Source organism: Heloderma suspectum, chromosome 5 (genome assembly GCF_057233095.1).
Source record: "Heloderma suspectum isolate Gila_16-S chromosome 5, 16-S_ref, whole genome shotgun sequence".
Lineage (NCBI taxonomy): Eukaryota > Metazoa > Chordata > Lepidosauria > Squamata > Helodermatidae > Heloderma > Heloderma suspectum.
Window position 1 is genome coordinate 221527713 of NC_139462.1, and position 20499 is coordinate 221548211.

The window sequence follows — 20499 nt, forward strand, 5'->3', positions numbered from 1 at the left end:
ACTATATTTAATCCTGGGAATGATAGTGAAAGAATAGTTATCTGAGGGTTTAATTCACTGATTTTGAAAACTACATAGGGAAAAGAAATCATAATTTATTTCAATAAAAGTATTACCAAAGCAGTATGTTAATCATCCTTGTTAATATTGTTCTGAAACTGTCATCACATATTGCCAGTTCAGACAGCTAATTAACAGTACAATCCTATACATGTCTACTCGGAAAGAAGTTCCGCTGAGTTCAATGGGGTGTGTTGTTGTTGTTCAGTCGTTCAGTCGTGTCCGACTCTTCGTGACCCCATGGACCATAGCACGCCAGGCCTTCCTGTCCTGCGCTGTCTCCCGGAGCGTGCTCAAGTTCATATTCATTGCATCCGTGATGCTATCTAGCCATCTCATCCTCTGCCGTCCCCTTCTCCTTTTGCCTTCAGTCTTTCCCAGCATCAGGGTCTTTTCCAGAGAGTTTTCTCTTCGCATTAGGTGGCCAAAATATTGGAGCTTCATCTTCATTATCTGTCCTTCCAATGAGCACTCAGGGTTGATTTCCTTTAGGATGGACTGCTTTGACCTCCTTGCAGTCCAGGGGACTCGTAAGAGTCTTCTCCAGCACCACAGTTCGAAAGCATCAATTCTTCGGCGCTCAGCCTTCCTTATAGTCCAGCTCTCACAGCCATACATTACTACTGGGAAAACCATAGCTTTGATTAGACGGACCTTTGTCGGCAAGGTGATGTCTCTGCTTCTTACTATGCTGTCTAGGTTGGCCATAGCTTTCCTCCCCAGGAGCAAGCGTCTTTTAATTTCATGGCTACAGTCACCGTCTGCGGTGATCTTGGAGCCCAAGAAAGTAAAATCTGTCACTGCTTCCATTTCTTCCCCTTCTATATGCCAGGAAGTGATGGGGCCAGATGCCATGATCTTCGTTTTTTTAATGTTGAGTTTCAAACCAGCTTTTGCACTCTCCTCTTTCACCCTCAACAAGAGGCTCTTGAGATCCTCTTCGCTTTCTGCCATTAGGGTGGTATCGTCTGCATATCGGAGGTTGTTGATAATTCTCCCAGCAATCTTAATTCCGACCTCTGATTCATCCAACCCGGCATTTCTCATGATGTACTCTGCATATAAGTTAAATAAGCAGGGTGACAATATGCAGCCTTGTCGTACTCCTTTCCCAATTTTGAACCAATTGGTTGTTCCATGTCTGGTTCTTACTGTTGCTTCTTGACCCTCATACAGGTTTCTCAGGAGACAGGTAAGGTGGTCTGGTACTCCCATCACTTTCAGAATTTGCCACAGTTTGTTGTGATCCACACAATCAAAGGCTTTAGCGTAGTCAATGAAGCAGAAATAGACGTTTTTCTGGAATTCTCTTGTGTTCTCCATGATGCAGCGAATGTTGGCGATTTGATCTCTAGTTCCTCTGCCTCTTCTAAACCCAGCTTGTACTTCCGGTAGTTCTCAGTTCGCATACTGCTGAAGCCTAGCTTGTAGGATTTTGAGCATCACCTTGCTGGCATGTGAAATGAGCGCAATTGTGCGGTAGTTTGAACACTCTTTGGCGTTGCCCTTCTTTGGAATTGGAATGTAAACTGACCTTTTCCAGTCTTGTGGCCACTGTTGAGTGTTCCAGATTTATTGGCATATTGAATGCAGCACTTTAACAGCATCATCTTTTAGGATTTTAAATAGCTCGGCTGGAATACTGTCATCTCCGCTAGCTTTGTTGTTACTAATGCTTCCTAAGGCCCACTTGACTTCACTCTCGAGGATGTCCGGCTCAAGTTCAGTGACCGCACTATCATGGCTATCAGGGACATTCAGATCTTTCCTGTATAGTTCTTCTGTGTATTCTTGCCACCTCTTCTTAATCTCATCTGCTTCTGTGAGGTCCCTGCCTTCTTTGTCCTTTATCATGCCCGTCTTTGCACAAAACGTTCCCTTGAGATCTCCAATTTTCTTGAAGAGATCTCTAGTCTTTCCCATTCTGTTGTTTTCCTCGATTTCTTTGCATTGTTCATTTAAGAAGGCCTTCTTGTCTCTCCTTGCTATTCTCTGGAACTCTGCATTCAGTTGGGTATATCTTCGCCTTTCTCCCTTGCTTTTCGCTTCCCTTCTTTCGTGAGCTACTTGTAAAGCCTCATCAGACAGCCACTTTGCTTTCTTGCATTTCTTTTTCTTTGGGATGGATTTCGTTGCTGCCTCCTGAACAATGTTACGGACCTCCGTCCATAGTTCCTCAGGCACTCTGTCTATCAGGTCTAATCCCTGAAATCTATTCCTCACCTCCACTGTATATTCATCAGGGATATGATTTAGGTCATACCTGAACTGTTTAGTGGTTTTCCCGACGTTCTTCAATTTAAGCTGAAATTTTGCAAGAAGCAGCTCATGATCTGAGCCACAGTCAGCTCCAGGTCTTGTTTTTACTGACTGTATGGAGCTTCTCCATCTTTGGCTGCAAAGGACATAATCAATCTGATTTCGATATTGACCATCTGGTGATGTCCATGTGTAGAGTCGCCTCTTGTGCTGTTGGAAAAGAGTGTTTGCTATGATCAGCATGTTCTCTTGGCAAAACTCTTATTAGCTTTTGTCCTGCTTCATGTTGTACACCAAGGCCATGCCTGCCTGTTATCCCGGTGATTTCTTGACTTCCTACTTTAGCATTCCAATCCCCTATGATGAAGAGGACATCTTTTTTGGGTGTTAGTTCTAGAAGGTGTTGTAGGTCTTCATAGAACTGATCAACCTCAGCTTCTTCGGCCTCAGTGGTTGGGGCATAGACTTGAATTACTGTGATGTTGAATGGTTTGCCTTGGATTCGTACTGAGATCATTCTATCATTTTTAAGATTGTACCCCAGTACTGCTTTTCCCACCCTTTTGTTGACTATGAGTGCTACTCCATTTCTTCTAAGGGATTCTTACCCACAATAGTAGATATGATGGTCACCTGAATTAAATTCGCCCATGCCTGTCCATTTTAGTTCGCTGATTCCCAAGATGTCGATGTTCAATCTTGCCATCTCATGTTTGACCACCTCCAGCTTACCTTGATTCATTGATCTGACATTCCAGGTTCCTAAACAATATTGTTCTTTACTGCATCGGATTTTCTTTTCACCACCAGACACATCCACAGCTGAGTGTCCTTTCGGGTTTGGCCCAGCCGCTTCACTCTTTCTGGCGCTACTTGGAAATACCCTCTGCTCTTCCCCAGTAGCAATTGGACACCTTCCGACCTGAGGGGCTCATCTTCCGGCGTCATCTCTTTTAGCCTTGTGATACGTTCCATGGGGTTTTCTTGGCAAGAATACTGGAGTGGGTTGCCATTTCCTTCTCCAGTGGACCACATTTTGTCAGAACTCTCTGCCATGACCTGTCCGTCTTGGGTGGCCCCGCACGGCATAGCTTATGGCTTCACTGAGTTACACAAGCCCCTTCGCCACAACAAGGCAGTGATCCATGAAGGGGAATGGGGTGTGTACTCCCTAGTAAATATGTATAGGAGTGCAAGGTGATGTGTAGATCAACATTTAGTTCAGCTCAATTCAGACTCCATCAATAACTTTTGCAAATCATTGCTTTGAGGCATACTGGCAACAGTTCCAAAAAATCAGTTGTTTGTAAAAAAAAAATCTCTGTAGCACCACTTTATAGAAAACTGCATTTAATCATTACAGCTATACGTCAGTGAAATCAAGAAGGCATTTAGAGAACCACTTTGGGCTTGTTTGTATGGTCCAGATTAATAACAGTATAACAACTGGCTAACTGAATCAGACCAAAGGTGCAGCTACTCCGCCATTCTGTTTCCAACAGCAGCCATCCAGATACTACTACTACTACTAATAATAATAATTGTTCTTTACTATATTGAAAAGCATGGGAAATTATGAGCTGCAGTGGATCCAAATCCTTTTTTGCACAATCAACCTTCAAAACACATTTTTATATTAGTCCAGACACATTATTCCAAAGTAGGTTTTAAGCAATTACTTCTTAGCAAGCAAAAATTATGTGGTAAAATATTAGCGAGACTTCACACAGTTAGTTTCCCCTATTTCAGAGCCCATGCAATCTAATTGGCATACCAGTGACTAACTGGGGCAGCAGAATTCCACAGGCTCCAATCTAAGAAAGAAAATCCTGTAGGAGAATGCATACACACATCTCTGGATCAGCAAGATCTGACATGTAGTTGTTATTGTTATCTTGTTTTCCTGGTTGCAGGCCTCTCTGAAGAAAAGGGGCGTTCACTCTACTCAGTTATATGCAGTGAGATAAATTCCCTTTTCTTCAGAATAGGGAAAATGGGCTGAGCTAGAAAAACCTCAGTAAAACACGTAGCGTTGCCACTCTCCCCACCAGACATTGCATGCAAGGTGGGGCAGCAAAAATATTTTTCCTGCTGAAATCTGAAAATAGCACGAGCTGTTCCTCTACACGTGAGAAGTTCCGGTGGCTTTTCCTCAGCTACACATGCACCCACTAGGGGAAATGTTTGTGCAAACTGAGCTGTGCATGGATACAGCCACAGCAATTTCCATGATCACGAGGGCTGGAATAGTTGTACTGTGTCCCATGCAATCACGGTCACACATGTGCCCAGAAGGAACATGCAGTTGTTTACACATAGGGGAATCTGACTGTGTGAGCCAACCTTTAGCTTCCTTCCTTTCTGAAATATTCTCAATGTGAAACATATAGTCCAAGTCTTCTTGCAGCTTCAGAAATCTTGGGAGATTTTTTCTGAGGGAAAGGGTAATAGGGTAGCTTAGTAGATGGTGGCACCAATTTTGAGGCTGAAATTTGTGAGTGCGTCCAGACTGGTGAAGTAACTGATGTCAAATGTGAACTAGAACTGTCTGTCTTTTCAGCAGGGCTTGAATTGTCTCGTTCGCTGAGTAACCCAATGGATTGTTCATTTCTTTTTAATAATTCTTCACATGACATCATGCTTTCCTTCTGAGACAGTATTTTGCTCTCAGTGCTAATCGCTTCATTCTTATTTTGGATAACATCACAAGGACCTCTCTGATGCTGTCCATGTGCGAGACGGTGTATCCCTAGATGTACCCGCCATGGTGAACTCTCTTGTATATTTCGACTGCAGGGCAACTCAAGTCTGACCTCTCTGACTGGAAGGCCTTCTTCAAATGCTTTTGCTTTCCTCATTTTCTTGTTAATTAAAACAGCGCTGATCATGGATTCCCTGGGAAATGTCTCATTTGCACCTGGGAAGAGAATACAGGTTTCCATATTATTACAAGTGGCAAAAATGCAAGTTTAATGAGGTTGCTGACATTTTGGGCAATCGGCAATAATATGGTGGAAAGGAGCAAGGAGCTTAATTTTTGAAAATCAACAACAATCTGATGTGGCAAACTGATGAACACAGAAGAAAGAGCTTAACGGGTCCCAGATATATAAACTCTCACTATGTACATATCATAAACAAATCCATATTTGGAAAAGAAGCTCACGATTGGGCAAACCGGAAACTGCTAGGTAACATTATCTCACTAGGCCGAGAAAGATATATTTTCTCCCTGCGCTCTCTCTGTGGCAAATGGAGACAGGAAGGCACAGTAAATAGTATGATATAGAAAACTTGTGTAGTGGCAACGAATATGGTCCAGAAAATGTTCAGTTAAAATGTTGCCAGTCAGATAATGAAACATGTTTTGGAAAACACTGAATTACAAGAAGCTTTGTAGTGATCCTGTGTATGGGCTAATTTTACCCACCTCCCAATCTCAGCAGGGTGGGAGGGAGAAATGAGCAAAAATAAAAGATAAAGTCTAATTGTCCTTGAAATGTCTTGATTATCCTTGAAATCTCAAGCAGAAGAATGGTTAGGTACATATAAAAAACATCAATTATTCCATTTTTGTATCTTTAACCTTTTATACAATCTTCTGCCAACATAAATTTTATCCTTTTGGTAAACTCTTGTTTTCTGGGACTAATTCCAAAGGGAGTAAACACTCATTGGCAGGCAGGGATCTGCCACATAATGAAATAATCATATTGCACCCAAGTAGGCAACTGTTATACCCTCAAAATTTTATTCACAACTTTTTAAAAAATGGAAAAAGTTTGAAAATAGCTTGTTAAACAAAATAAAGAAACCAATCAGATTTAGTTCATACATCATTTTCATAACCCTGTTAGATGGAATATTAACTTATATAGGGTTCAAGCACTGTTGGTAAACCATGAAGAGAAAGCTAGTACATCATTCTATTATTTGGACATTAAGAAAAGTGGGACATATTTTCCCTTTGTCCCTTCTCTTTGTCCTCTCCTGACATGGCTCTACAATGCTCAACAGCAGATTTTATTTATTGATTTTATTTACAGCATTTGTATACCACTCCACATCTAAACAGATTCTGGAGCAGTGAACAACAAGAGAGAAAGTGAACAAAAGATAAAAAGAAGGAACATGACATTAAGATTCTTCTTTAAAAAACAGAGTGCCAATAGAACAGGCTGGTTAACCGAGGAAGGCTTCCTGGAAAAGAGCTGTTTCCAGGAAGTGCCAAAAACAACCCAGTGTTGGTGCCTGCTTGAACTCCAGAGGCAGGGAGTTCCATGGGATGGGAGCCACCACACTGAAGGCTGTTCTCCAGGTGGACTCCAGTTGTTCCATTGGTCCATGTGGCACCACCAGGAGCATTCCTCTGACAACTTCAGTGATCAGGCAGGTTGGTAAGGGAGAAGGCGTAACCTGGTCCCAAGTTGATTAGGGCTTTGTACACTAGCAGAGAACCGTAAGCCTGGCCCGGTAGCGAATAGGCAGCCAGTGCACTTCCCTCAGCAAAGGAGTTGCATGCTGAAAAGGGGCAGCTCCCGACAACGGCTGAGTGTTAAGAGTGCCAGAGTCGGAAACAGACACATCTGACCTATGGGGCACAACGCAGCAGGAGGTTCTCCTGTAAAAACCTCATTGAAATGAATGGAAGCTGCACAACAGCATTTCTTCTCTTGTAAGACTTCCATTCATTTCAATGGGGCATGTGTAGGAGAATGTCCCAATGGCTTGTACCACATGTTAATTACTGGAAGAGCTGTACTGTTTGGATTTTCCACTTCAGGCAGCAAAATATCTTGAGCTGGTCTTGTTTACCTCTCCACACACTCAGGCTTTCTTCACACGGAGCTTTTATGCTGCGATTGAGATTGCTCCCTCACGGAAGTCTGCGGGCTCTTTGCATGACACCGTGATCCTCCAGGGCATCTCCTGCACGAAATGCTCTTTGTTCCATTTTTAAAAAAATAGGAAAACCGGCAAGAAGAGGAGTGAGCTCAATGAAAGATAATGGAAGACTCAGATACGGGGAGAAGGAGGGGGGAAGGGGAGGGGGGGAAAGGAAGCGGAGGGAAAAAGGGAGTCACTGTGATCCTGCATTTAAAACGGAAGCAGAAAGCCCCGTCTTAAATGCAGGATTTTAGGCTGGTGTAGAGATGCCCTTGCTCCGTCCCTCTTCCTCCCATCCTCCCAATATGATGGTGTCCTGTCTGTTGTCTCCTCTCTTAGATTGTCAGGGCTCTACCTATCTGGGCTCCACAGGACAAGCCTGTGTAATGTAACTGAAATGCTGTCTCAGCTATGTGCACCCAAAGGAAATGTTTGGAGGAGGGCCCTTCTCTCTGTTACTACACATTCTCATTCATACCCACGTGCAAACTCACATATATACATGTGTGATGACAAACATGGGAATGGATGTTTGTCATCCAGAATGCACATTGCTTCAAAGTGGGGAAATAGCTACTTCAAAATGGAGCAAATTAGCTCAAGAACAACTATTAAGAATAAATATTAAAGTTTTACAGAAGTAAATATTACATGTCCCTTCCCTTTGCATGCTGCTCGACACCCCAATAGGCGTGGTGTGTGGTGCGCAAAGAAAGCTCTGGGCTGGCACTTGTGGGACGTCCTGCAAGCACCTGCCAACTGCACCGCTGTAGGGATTGGGCCTATCACCTCTGCAGAGGCACCCCAAAAAGACGGGTGATTCGGAGTCAAAGCGAAAGGAGATGGAAGAGTTTGCTGAAGAACCAAGGTTGCAGGAGACTTAACAGTCCCAGAGGGGGAGTTGACAAGGTGTAAGCGAATCACTTGGAAACTAGCCTGCCAGAGCCCTCTTCACCTGTAGGAATGCTGGAGGAGGAGGAGGAGGAAGAGTTAGAAATATGAGATCCCAGGATGAGATGTCGGAGGAGCAAGGTCAGACTTGTGAGGCATTCCAAAAAGCTAGCCGTGCAGGGAAGGTCCCTCTGGAAAGCCCCATCCTAAGGGAGCGGCTGAACCAGTCATTCAGGTTGTCGAAGAGACAGCTGGTGCTAGTTTTCATTGCAACGATCTAACAGTGCATTAACCAAAGAGAGTTGCTTGTAGCCGAAGTAGCCCTGTATTATGCAAAGCTGTCTGGAGGCTTAGTACTGTTCATAGTGGCTGTTCATAGATTCTGACTGTAAACCTGAGGCGCTGCTGATCTTAACTGTAGTTTGCATAATAACCTAAAGCTAAGCACTTGACAGCCGCTCCCTATCCCACCTGGAATCCCCTTGTGTCAGTCTTTGCTGGCTGACTGCAGCTGGTATGCAACGGCTGCAATAAATCATTTGCCGATACGTGGGGTCATAAACATGCCCAAGGCCGGGGAAGGAGGGAGGATGCCCAGAGCTGGAAAGTTTACCAGTTACACAGAGATGAGTCTGCAAGGCAGAGAGAAGTCCTTTTAGCAGTCCAGAATCAAACACCAGGGATTCAAGAGTATAGGGTGAGGTTCAGGGTCTAAGGTGAGGCTGATGAGATCCAATGTGTAGGTATGATGTTGTTCTCCAGTAGTTTTGCCCCTGGCTTCTTCCTGCTTTTAACTACAACATCCTGGAGCAGCTGCTAGCAATTAGTCCTCTAGCTTTTGAGACCCTCTCCATCTCAAACAGAGAGCTCGCCTCTGTTGTTCTTTCACATGAAGCTGCCTTCGCTCTGCTGGGGTCAGTGGAACTTTGCCCGCTGAATCCAGCGGAGGGGCTGCAGCAGGGCATTGATCATCGACAGGTGGTGAGGGAGCTCAAGCTGCTTCTGTACCCTTCTCCTGGGTCTGGAACCTGCTATTCCCCTTTGTCCTCGGAGCAGTCCAAGGAAGGCATGACACCTCCAATCTGTGATAACAAGGGAATTCCTCTCCCAGCCTCCTCCTCCCCTGGTAGCCAGCAGTGGGGCTTGGGGAGGGGTCCACTGAAGGAGCCCAAGCTTTCACAGGCCAGAGGCTCCCCACCCCTGATTTAGAAGAATAAAAGTTATAGAAGGAAAGTCGGTTATAATTACCTTGATTCAGAGAAAGGAACACAAAGGTCCTCATTTCCCGGTTGGTCACAGATGCTTGGAAACTCCCAGTTGCTACATGCTACCCTCTGGCTTCCCAGCTTTTGGTTATGAATTCAAAATGGAGTAATTCACCCCAAGCTGCCTAGATATGCTTGAGTACCAAATTAGGAACATAGGAAGCTGCCTTATACTGCGTCAAACCATGGATCCATCTAGCCCAGTATTGTCGACCCTGGCTGGCAGTGGCTCTCCAGGGTTTCAGGCAGGAGTTCTTCCTGCCCCACTTGGAGAAGCCAGGGATCGAACCTTGGACCTTCTGGATACAAAGCATGTTCTCTTCCACTGAGCTACAGCCCCTCCTTATCCAGGAACAGCCAAACAGGTAATATATATCCAAAGATGGTTGGATTCTTAGTACTCGTGACAATGATGGGCAGACCAAACAGAGGCTAAGCTGTTATTAGGGACCCCGGATCCAAAACAATTTGGTTGCAAAAATAAAAATGTAGCACAGAGAGCCTAGAAACAAGGCCTCTTCTTAGACCCTGAGTAAACCAAAGAAAATAACAAACATGGAGAAAGGCAAAGAAACTGGGGAAACAGGCAAAGGAATGAACATAAGAAGAGCCATGCTGGAACAGCCAAGGGTCCATCTCGCCCAGCATTCTGTTCACACAGTGGCCAACCAGCTGTTGACCAGGAACCCATAAGCAGGTCATGAGCGCAACAGCACCCTCCCACCCATGTTCCCCAGCAACTGGTGTACATAGGCTCCCTGTCTCTGGTACTGGAGGTAGCACATAGCCATCAGGACTAGTAGCCATTGAGTGAAACTTACTAAAGCACTTAAAAGCATGGCTACTTAGGTGGTTGAACTTCACTCGAGGCCTCATCGCCACCACCTCAACAATGAAAATTCCCTGCTTGTTCACTAAACCATTTGACTCAGACTAGTCAACAACTCATATGGAGGATGCAGCTTCTGCAAGACACCAGGCTCCAGTGGAACAACGCAAGGAGCTCACAGGGTAGGCTGCATTACATGTGAAACCTGGCTGGAGAGACTCAATGGGTGCTTCAGCAGGAGGTGAAGCTCTGTCTGGGTATACAAGGCACTAAGATGGTTCAAGAGAAGGACTCTGGCCCTGCATCAGTGCAGAGGAGGGAGAGTGCTAAGAAAGGATCACAAGGAACAGGCCAAAGAGCCAAATGAACCTTGAATGATGCTTAGAGCTGTGCAACAGCAAGCCTATCCATGCAGAAAGCATGTGCTAGGTGCCCAAACTCAAGGGCAGCTGTAGACTTCAGAATAAGCAGTCCAAGGGGTTGAATGGCTTTGGGGCTGCAGACAGAATGGCTAGAACAAAGGGATCCATAGTTTGACTCTGAGGAATGAAAGGAGATCTCAAGGAGATTCCTAGCTACCGGACTGAATTAAACCTATCTGACTGAGCATTACAAAAGCCATGCATCTAGGAGATAGTCAGGTAAAGTTATACGGAACAAAAAGCATCAAGCGGAAACCCTGCCTACATATGACCAAATTGCTACACTTACAAAAGCCATATGGCACAACTAAGCAGGATAAATAGAGGTGTTACCGTTGGATAATAGAAACAACTCCACATGCTTCCAGACACTAGGGGAGGATAGAGAACGTGTTGTATCAACAGCTGCTTGTCTTGTTCATCCCCCTTGTTGTCCTGTAACTTGACTGGTTCCGTTCTCCTCCTCCTCCTCCCTCTTCCTTAATGCCACTGCAAGAAGCAATATGTGCTCTCTCCCTGAGGGAAGCAAGTAACGGTATCTCATGCCTTCACTTGCTTACACTCATGCACCCACCTTTAGGGGGTGCTTGTCGTTAAACAGTGTTAGATTGTCTTCTTCAAAGATGTGTATAAAAACAGTAATAAAGTAAGAGAGCAATCCTATGGCTGCTAGACAATGTATAGATGGCCATAGGATTTTTCAGTTTCTGGGATCCAAGCTCAGAGCCTGGCTCCGAGCTCAGTTCCTAGAAACTTTGCTCTGCACCCCCTCCCCTGCTGCCTCATAGGTGGCATGGTTCTTCCCCGTCTTTGTGCTCATAACCACAGCATGGATCGGGCAAAAGGGGGTGTTCCCAGGGGTGGGGAGGGGAGGAGACCACGGAAGTGTTGTTACTATGCTTCCTATGTGCCGTGTGGCGACCCCTCCATCCTGCTCTGACGCCCCCAGCTAGACAGCCAAAACTGGCTGTCTAGCTGCAAATGCTGGGTGGCTGGAGCGTGGAGGAGAGGATCTCTTGAGTTCAGCAGCAGCTGACTATCCTGATAGGATTGCGGCCCTAAGTTGACTTGAACTTCTTCTAAACCGGCTCTAGCTTGGGTTTATTTCCTGTAATACTAAATGCTGAATTACTATGCTTTCTTCGTATAAGCTAACTCTGCTCTAAGTCACATATGGTCTGGCCAATTTACAGATACCCTTGTGGGTTGTCTGGCTGGGGTGGTCACTTGGCATTTGCAGACTTAGACTTGGACTTCCAAAAGGCTTTTGACAAAGTCCCTCACCAAAGACTCCTGTGTAAACTTAGTAGTCATGGAATAAGAGGACAGGTCCTCTTATGGATCGGTAACATGTTAAAGAACAGAAAGCAGAGAGAAAGAATAAATGGTAAATTCAGAGAGTAAGAATAAATGGTAAAAATGTTGCATTAAAAGAGCCACTGCTTCCTTGAGTCCTGCAGAGAAGCAAGCCCTGTTGACAACATAGAAAGAAATAATGACACAGAAGTGGTCCTTGAAATCATGAACATCCATGTGTCTGGCATCTCAGACACTGAGCCAGAGTATTAGGCTCAGAGAGAGGAAACTGTGATGGAAGATGGAGGGCATCAATTATTTTATGTTTGGACCTCCATCTTGAGTGAGCCTATTTCTCAGCTCTGTATTTTGGTAAAAAGCTGCACTAGAAAGCTTTGCTTAGAATTTTGCCCATGCTAATTCTTACTGCAAGTTTGTGGTCAAGATATTTCCTATGCAACTGGAAATCGCTGTATTGTTGATTCTCACAGAGTTGCATTGCATTGTCTAAAGGTCACAGGAAAATGGGAGGGGGAGCCACGGAAGGAGCAGCCTGTGACGAATGTCAGGTATAAAGAGTGCAAAGCACCATGTGAAAGTGTTTGTCATCTTACTTGTGTGTATGAGGATAGATCCACTGCAGTTATCTGTTTTCTCACCGAATAAATAAGGCTTTTGCAAGTGTGGGCTGGCCTGTGTGGTAAGAATTCTTTAATTCCCATCTACTACCCAAACCTTGACAAGATGAAGTTCTAGACCCTATTGCAAACTGAAAATAAACAAATCACCGGATATGGATAGTATCCATTCAAGAGTTCTTAAAGAACTCAAATTTGAAATTGCTGATCTGGTTGGGACCTGACTTCCCTGAGCCAAGGCCCAATTCCCAGGAAAACATTTTATTGCAATAATTCCGATAAACAGGGTTATGCCATTACAGCCCCAATAAAGATCCACAGTTAATAGTTCACAACATAAGACTTTGACCAAGTTCTGTTCATGAGCACCAGAACCTAAGCAGCCCTGGATCAAGCTGGCAGCATAAATCCCAATAAGTTCATAGAATCTAAGAGAAAGTGGGGAAGCTTTGCAGGTTATCCAAGCGTTGTTTCTACCAAAGTCTACTGCTAAAGGCTCTGGTTTAAATACAGGGGAGTGACCACTAAAGATCAGTATCAGCCATTTGATCCTAGCAGGGAAACCTGCCTCTTGGCAATTGTTGTGTCCCACAGGCCGTCTCTGCTCCACCCTCTTTAATTTAGGATGCAGTAAAGGAGACACCCCTGAAACACCCTCTCCTGCAGAGACCTCCTTCTGCTGCCCTCTTCCCATGGAAGCCTGCCCTGGTCGAGAAGCAGGGGTCTCAGTCAAGGTTGGGTCTCCTGGCTGTGGAGGTAGAGAGGCTGTATCAGTGTCCTGCATCTCACCCCATCCTGGCTGGCAAGTCCATGGGAGGTCTGTTAGAATTAAATTCTCGGGCATCTGACTTCCCACAGCTGAGACTGATTCTACGGCATCCCATTCTGACTTAGAACCAATGTCTGAGGCTATAGCTCCCACCACACTGGAGCAATGTCTCACAGATCTAACAACAACAAAAATAAGAAAGTGGAAGTTGTTTCCATCCAGTCATAGATGGGAGCAAAATGTATATAAGATTATCTAGACCGGGGGTAGGGGGGGGGTGTCTCGGGACCACTTTCCACCCTCTGGACCGCCCCCATAGTCACACTCTTGCTCCTGCTGTGCCATTGAAACTTAGTGGTAAAATGATGGCAAAAAAGGACCATTTGCCACTGAATGTTGGCAGCAAACTGCAATGGAGGTGTCAAAGGGACAAATGTAGCTTGTTTTCACGATAAATCTGTCCATTTTAAGCATCTGTTGCATTTGGTGCCAAAAATTCAATAGCAGACCACTGATTTTCTTTAATGATGATGCCAGGCCACCAGCATAGACCACACTGGGGCCCAAGAGGGGGCGCATGTGGTCCACATGTTGTTCTCCCTTCTTCTAGACACATTTCAGTCTGCATATGGGACAGAAAAGGCCTTGGTTGCCCTGACCGATGACCTTTATCAGGAGAGGAACAGAGGGAGCGTGACCCTGTTACTCTTACTCAGTCCCTCGGTGGCTCTTGATACTTTTGACCATGGTATCCTCCTGACCCAGCTCTGTGTACTGGGACTTGGGGACACTGCTTTTCAGTAGGGTTCAGAGTAGTATTGAGTGACTACTTCAGCCATCTGGCAATTGTGCTGTGGGGTGCCACAAGGTACTATCTTGTTCCCAAAGCTATTTAACATCTATCTGAAGTCATTTGGGGCATCATGAGGGGTTTGACGGTGAGGTGTAACCAGTATGCTGATGATATCCTGTATGCTGATGTCACCCAGCTATTCTCCATTACATCTGAGTTGGGAGAGGTTGTGCAAGACCAAGAACAATGCTTCTGGATGAGGGCCAATAAGCTGAATCTGAAACCTGATAAGACAGAGGCACTGTGAGTGAATAGTTCCTGGGTCTGGGAATTAGGGAGTTTGCCTGTTTTGGGCTAGGGTTCCACTCTCTCTGAAGGAAAGGGTACTCAGTTCGGAAGTGCTCTTAGATTCATCATTGTCATTGGAGGCCCAAGTTACCACTGTGGCACAAAGTTCCTTTTACTAACTTCAGCAGGTACCCCAGCTGTGCCCATTCCTGGACAAGGATAGCTTAGCCACTGTGATCCACGCACTGGTAATATTGAGGTTGGACTACTGTAATACACTGTATGTGAGGCTGCCCTTTAGGCTGGTTTGGAAGCTGTAGCTAGCGCAGAACGCTGCAGCAAGACTTTTGAATGGAGTGCTGAAAGATCTACACTGGCTGCCAGTTTTCTACGAAGCCAGGTTCAAGGTATTATTATTGACATATAAAACCGCAAACAACCTAGGACATTACCTGAAAGATCACATTTCCATTTATAGAGCTTTATAGATCATGATCATCTTCAGGGTGTCTCCTTGCCTCATCCTGCAACACTCCATCTAGCGGCAACACAGTAACAGGCCTTCTCTGTGGTGGCACCCACCTGCTCGAATGACCTCCCCTATTTGAAACATCAGGCACCAAAAATCATGTGCTTTTGACATTTATTAAAACCTTCCTTGTTTACCATGGTTTTTCCCAGCCATTAACTATTTTAGGGAGCAATCCTATGGCCACTAGACACTGTCTAGAGGGCCATAGGATATGCTCTTTTCCAGGAAATGACCTTGGAGCCCATGCTCCGAGGTTGGTTCCCAGAAAACCGACCTCCCCCCACGTCCACACTGCCATCCTCTGCCCTCGGAAGAGGAACGCTGAGTGACTGAAAAGGGGTGGGGCTGGGGGTGTTCTGGGGTGGGGAGAGAGGAGTTGCACGTACGACACATCCTATGTGCAGCCTCCTCTCCCGGTTGCCCCCCCGGTGACTAGACAGCTGAAAACGGCTGTCTAGCAGAAAATAGCAGAGCAGGAGAGGCATGGAGGGAAAGATCCCCCCCCCCAATGCCTCTCTTGCCTTGCTTAGGATAGGCGGTCGCCTCCAAGTTTGGAGGCAGCTGCCTATCTTGATAGGATTGCACCCTAAGTTGTTTTTAGCCTTGTCTTACAGAACTTTGTAATTGTTAATATTGTTGTGTTTTACTGTTCTATAATTTATTGTAAATTACTTCAGGATATTGTAAATGGGAAGTGATATTTAAGTGAATAAAACAAAATAAATAGATGTGATGGAGAAATATTTCTTGCACAGAAATTGTATTTCTTACATAAGCCAGCCAGCTAGACTTTCACACAGGCTAAAAGGGAGGAATGTTTTTAATATGGTGCACAAGCTAAGTGAAGAGCTCACATATCCAAAGAGCAATTTTTGGGCTTCCTCAGGAACACCCATCTCCTACTTTGAACACTAACACTGTAATCCTATACTCACTTATCTGGGAGTAAGCCCCTTCAATTCAATAGGGCCTCTGAGTAGGCATGTATAGGACTGCAGTGTAAAGTAGTTTCCCAAAGTATGAGGTGGGGATTCCCTATGTAAAAATAATTCTAGTAATATGTGTGTTGTCTTCTTTTATGATGTAAGTCACCTTGGGAAGACTATGGTCTAGAAACTTGGCTAGAAAATCCTTCCCCGATTCATGCAACCTTCCCAGTTTGTGTGTGTGTGTTGACTGGGCTGGAAGGCAGATTGCAAACTCTAAGGGCATTTCCCTTTTGACCTGTATGGATTGTCCATGAAGGGACTCATGTGCTGGAGTTAGAGTCAGGAACTCATGGCTCTGTGCACAGCTATCCTGTGTGGCAAGACATCCAGGCCATAGGTTGGAACATCTCCCTGGCCAATTAAAGATTCTGAGGTAGTGGAGTGGCTCCACCCAGCCAGGCTGACCATTGGCTTGCCTCAGGATGAAGGACTGTAAAAGCTTTCTGTTCGAGCTGGGACTTCTCCCCTGGCTCAGACTTCATCTAGCTCTTGGTGTGAGAGCCATGCTCTGACTGCTGGTATGGCTCCCAGTTCCTAGCGCCCCCTCAACATCTGCCTATTTATTTATTGATTTATTTGATTTATTAGCCGCCCATCTGGCCGGCTCCCTGGCCACTCTAGGTGGCGTACAATACTAATAATATATTTACCTAATCAACTGAACAAAACAACATAATAAAACAACCTTGCTCTAAAAAAACCCCTAACCCACCCTAAATGCCCAACTTAGCAGCCAGGTTTTTAAAGCCCGGCAGAAGCTCATCAAAGAGGGGGCATGGCGGAGGTCACTAGGGAGGGAATTCCATAGAGTGGGGTCCACCACAGAAAAGGCCCTCTCCCTAGTCCTCACCAGCCTAGCTGTCCTGGCTGATGGGACAGATAGAAGGCCTACCGAGGCCGATCTCGTTGAGCGGCATCCCTGGTGTTGTTGGAGGCACTCCTTAAGATAGACTGGGCTGGAACCATATAGGGTTTTAAAGGTCAATGCCAACACCTTGAATTGGGCCCGAAAAACAACTGTAAACCAGTGCAACTCCTTCAGCACTGGAATGATGTGGTCTCGCTGATTACTTTAATCAGGCGGGCTGCTATGATGCTATGGCTCAGCCCTGACACCATGGAGCTTCTTCATGTGTTTCAGGTCCTAGCTTCCCATGGGTCCTTCTGTGAGGGCTTTACATTATAATATGGACCTGCATGGACAGTGGAGGCTGGTGGCTCTGATTGTGGCAGGGCTGTAAATCCATTCTGGGTTTCAGTCAGAACCAGCCAGAACTCCAAAGGAGTTATCCAAGATACTGAGCGTATTTTGAGGACAGGGTTCAGCACCTTGGATAGTTCATTTAGAGTTCTGGCTGGTTCTGACTGAAACCCAGAATGGATTTGTAGCCCCACTGAAATCTGAGTCACCAGCCTCCACTGTGCGTGGATATGCTCTCCCTCCACCCCTTGATTTGCTTTTCTTTGGGCCTAGGAGCTGTCCATCATTATGCTTCAGGAGGCCTGAACAAGTTGGTTAGGAAGGCGCACGATGACATAATTTGATAACCAGCGATCCAAAGTAACACATTCTCTCCTAGTTACATATTAAAATCTAGGACCTGGCACGGCGACTTGTTCATTTTTCACATGGTTGCTTTTCACAGTAACATTCAGTAAAACGTCAAGGTGAACTCTAGCCAGAAGCCAGGTCATTAAAGCGAGCCCTTCTTGTCTCTAGCACATTTTAGCTAATTTTTATATATAGTCCCATCTTATACGTTGACAATTTAGAGTTCATAGAATGTCAGTAAAAGCCTGATCCCTTACTCAGTAGTAAGTTCTAGGGAGCTCAGTGGGGCTTACTCTCAAAGCTGTATTTATAGCATTGCAAAATAAATAGTTTTAGATATTGCAGGTATAGCTATCAATAAACCCTACATCAGGGGTGGGCAACCAAAATGGAGGGCCTGGATGACTCCCCACCCAACCCTCTGTGGGCTGGATGACATCAGGGTGTGTGGCCACATCCCCTGACTTCAAGGGGTCAGACCTACACACCCTGAGGTCATTTGGTCCCCAGGTGTGCATCGTGAGGATGATCCTGCAGACACAGCTGCTGAGAACCAGCTTTACTGCACACAGGTCTTCTCCAAGAGGGCCTCTGCACAGTGAAGCTGTTTCAGTTGTCCAAGACACTGGGAAGGTGATCCAGGGCAAGTGAGACCACCAATGCCCCAATCCCCTTCCACTGGGAGGGGAATGGCACACAGGGGAATCCCCTTGTCATCTCTGAGCACAGCTTGGAGATGATAAAGGGAGACTTCTCCCTGCCTCCTCACAAATTTTCCCCAACCCCCCTGTAGCCTCCAGGTTAGCAGGTGGGACCCACAGGGGGAACCCAAGCCTCTGAGGGCCAAAGGTTGCCCTCCCCTGCTCTACTTTGATGGTATCCCAGATAATTAACATTTGTCTAAGACAGGTGTGGGCAGACTTCAGGATATACTTTGTTTTTTCTAGAAGCCCAAATACCACCAAGATGCTAGGTGCAAAACAGTGGTAGTGATTGCGGTGGGGAAACAGGCAAAGCAATAGGTAAAATGGTACCTCAGGATTGAGCATTACTCCATGAGCTATATACACTGGGATAATATACTAATTCAAAGCTACAACTGAGTTATTACAGATCAGAGATTCTAAAAGCCTAATTTTGGGGTGTCTGTGTGGATGGGGAGACCTTTGTTGTTCGTGGTTAACTGGGAGCCAGAAACATTTGTCAATCTACTAGCAGATTGGGATCTACCAGCTGGCCACTCCTGCTCTAGGAAACACCATGATGTAAGCAAGCTAACTTGTATTATTTGGATCAATCACTGTTAGTGAAAAAGAACAGCATGGTCCTATTATCTATTTCACCTAGTACTAAGCCCTACTGAGTTCAAAGGAGTTTACCCCCAAGTAAGTGTGCTAAGGATTCTGACCTTAACTTCCACAAGTTGGAGCTTTCTTCCACAATAGCAGCCTTTTGTCACTGAAAAAGTAAGTTCTTTTGCCAGGATATTTAATTTAATAAATCTTACTTTTGTTGTGTTTCTTACTTTCTGGAACTATCACAACAATTCTCTCTATATATAATGGCCCTGATTTAGATAAAGCTAATCACACCTATGGTATCAATGGAATTAACTTGTGTGTTCCAGTTAATTCTGGAGACAGATCTGAGTAATTGCTAACTTAAAAAAAAAAAGCAGCAAACAACCATTGTTATCCCCCCCCCCCCCCCGACCTTGGTGCAACCTGAAATCTGTTTTGCACCTAATACAGTCTAACTTAATTAAAGACTGTTACTAATTCAGACTTTGGGGTTTTTCATCATGCCCAGCCCCTTCTCTCTCAATCTCTCTCTCACCCCCACCCCATTTTGCTTAACATCCTGCTTGAAGAAGAGTTCTGGAGAACTCAAAAGCTTGCTCGCATTGGTCTCAATAAAGGAATTAGCTTAGCAGCAGCTCTCTCTGAACTGAACCTGGAGAGTGCTATGGCAAGATGCACATTTAATAAGAATGTTTGGGAACACATGTATCTTAAATAATGCATTCATCCTCCACAAATATGAAATAATGTTCAACATTTGGATTTCTGGTTTGTTAACTATTGAGATTGTGTTTTGTGATATGAAAACAATCCCATAGGGTAGACGTGTTCGCCTCCAATCCTATGCACGCTTACCAGGAAATAAGCTCCATTTAACACTGTGGGGCTTGCTTCTGAGTAAACATGCATAGGATTGGGCTGTCTGTTACAGCAAACACAATAAAGATTTTTATAGTAACTTAAAGACTAACAGCTGTACAGTGTATGGCACAATTCATCTTTTGTCTTTTAAGTTGCCACAAGATTCTTTATTATGAAAACAACTTACTTTGTACACTGTTTTCAGTTGTATGCATAAGCTTCATGCCATTTTAAAATCAATGACGGTTTCCAAGAGTTTCGCAGACCCCTGATTTTCAAAGTTTCGGTCTATGAGTTTAAGACATACCTGTTTTAAATACAATAATGTGTGTCTGCAGCTTTTGCTTCTGTTTTAGACAGTCATATTGCTCTTCAAGAATGCTCACGTCCATCTTGGTTGGCTGCCCGGAACAGTCTGAGGCTCCTTGCTTTGATGGATGAGTCACTAAGAAAATACCACTCATATATTTATAAGCCTTCACCATCTGTTCCCATAAGAAAGACAAAATCAGGCAGAAGCAAAGCGTTTCCCTCATTATGCTTGCCAAAAAGCAAAGGGTGTTGGTAACATCTGAAACAGTCACAAGCAAGGCAATGGCTTTCTTGCATTGAATGGATCCCCTTCAGTACCTGGTGCAGAGCTGCTGATTTCAATCAACTGAAATAACAACTTTGCTTCAAATACATCCAGTGTGTCCTGAACCTCTGAATGCAGACTTAATGACAAGAACTGTTCAACTGGAACTGGTATTGACATAAGGCCAAACATATGAAGCCTTGCCAAAACCCACAGTGAAATACAAAACCTCATTTAACACAGCCAAGGACACAAAAGGCTGGAAGATGTTGGCTGATGTAGCAATTGTA

General features: G+C 44.9%; 1 protein-coding gene across 1 annotated transcript; it reads right to left on the reverse strand.

Annotated features, from left to right (window-relative positions):
- Window positions 1–3638: 3638 nt before the first annotated feature.
- On the reverse strand, window positions 3639–20168 carry C5H9orf152 (chromosome 5 C9orf152 homolog). Its single transcript, XM_084859389.1, has 2 exons — window positions 19940–20168; window positions 3639–5236 (listed from the first exon to the last, which is right to left on the reverse strand). Exons 1-2 carry the CDS (start codon window positions 20166–20168, stop codon window positions 4692–4694), a joined length of 774 nt encoding a protein of 257 aa, XP_084715515.1. The 3' UTR covers window positions 3639–4691.
- Window positions 20169–20499: the final 331 nt, after the last annotated feature.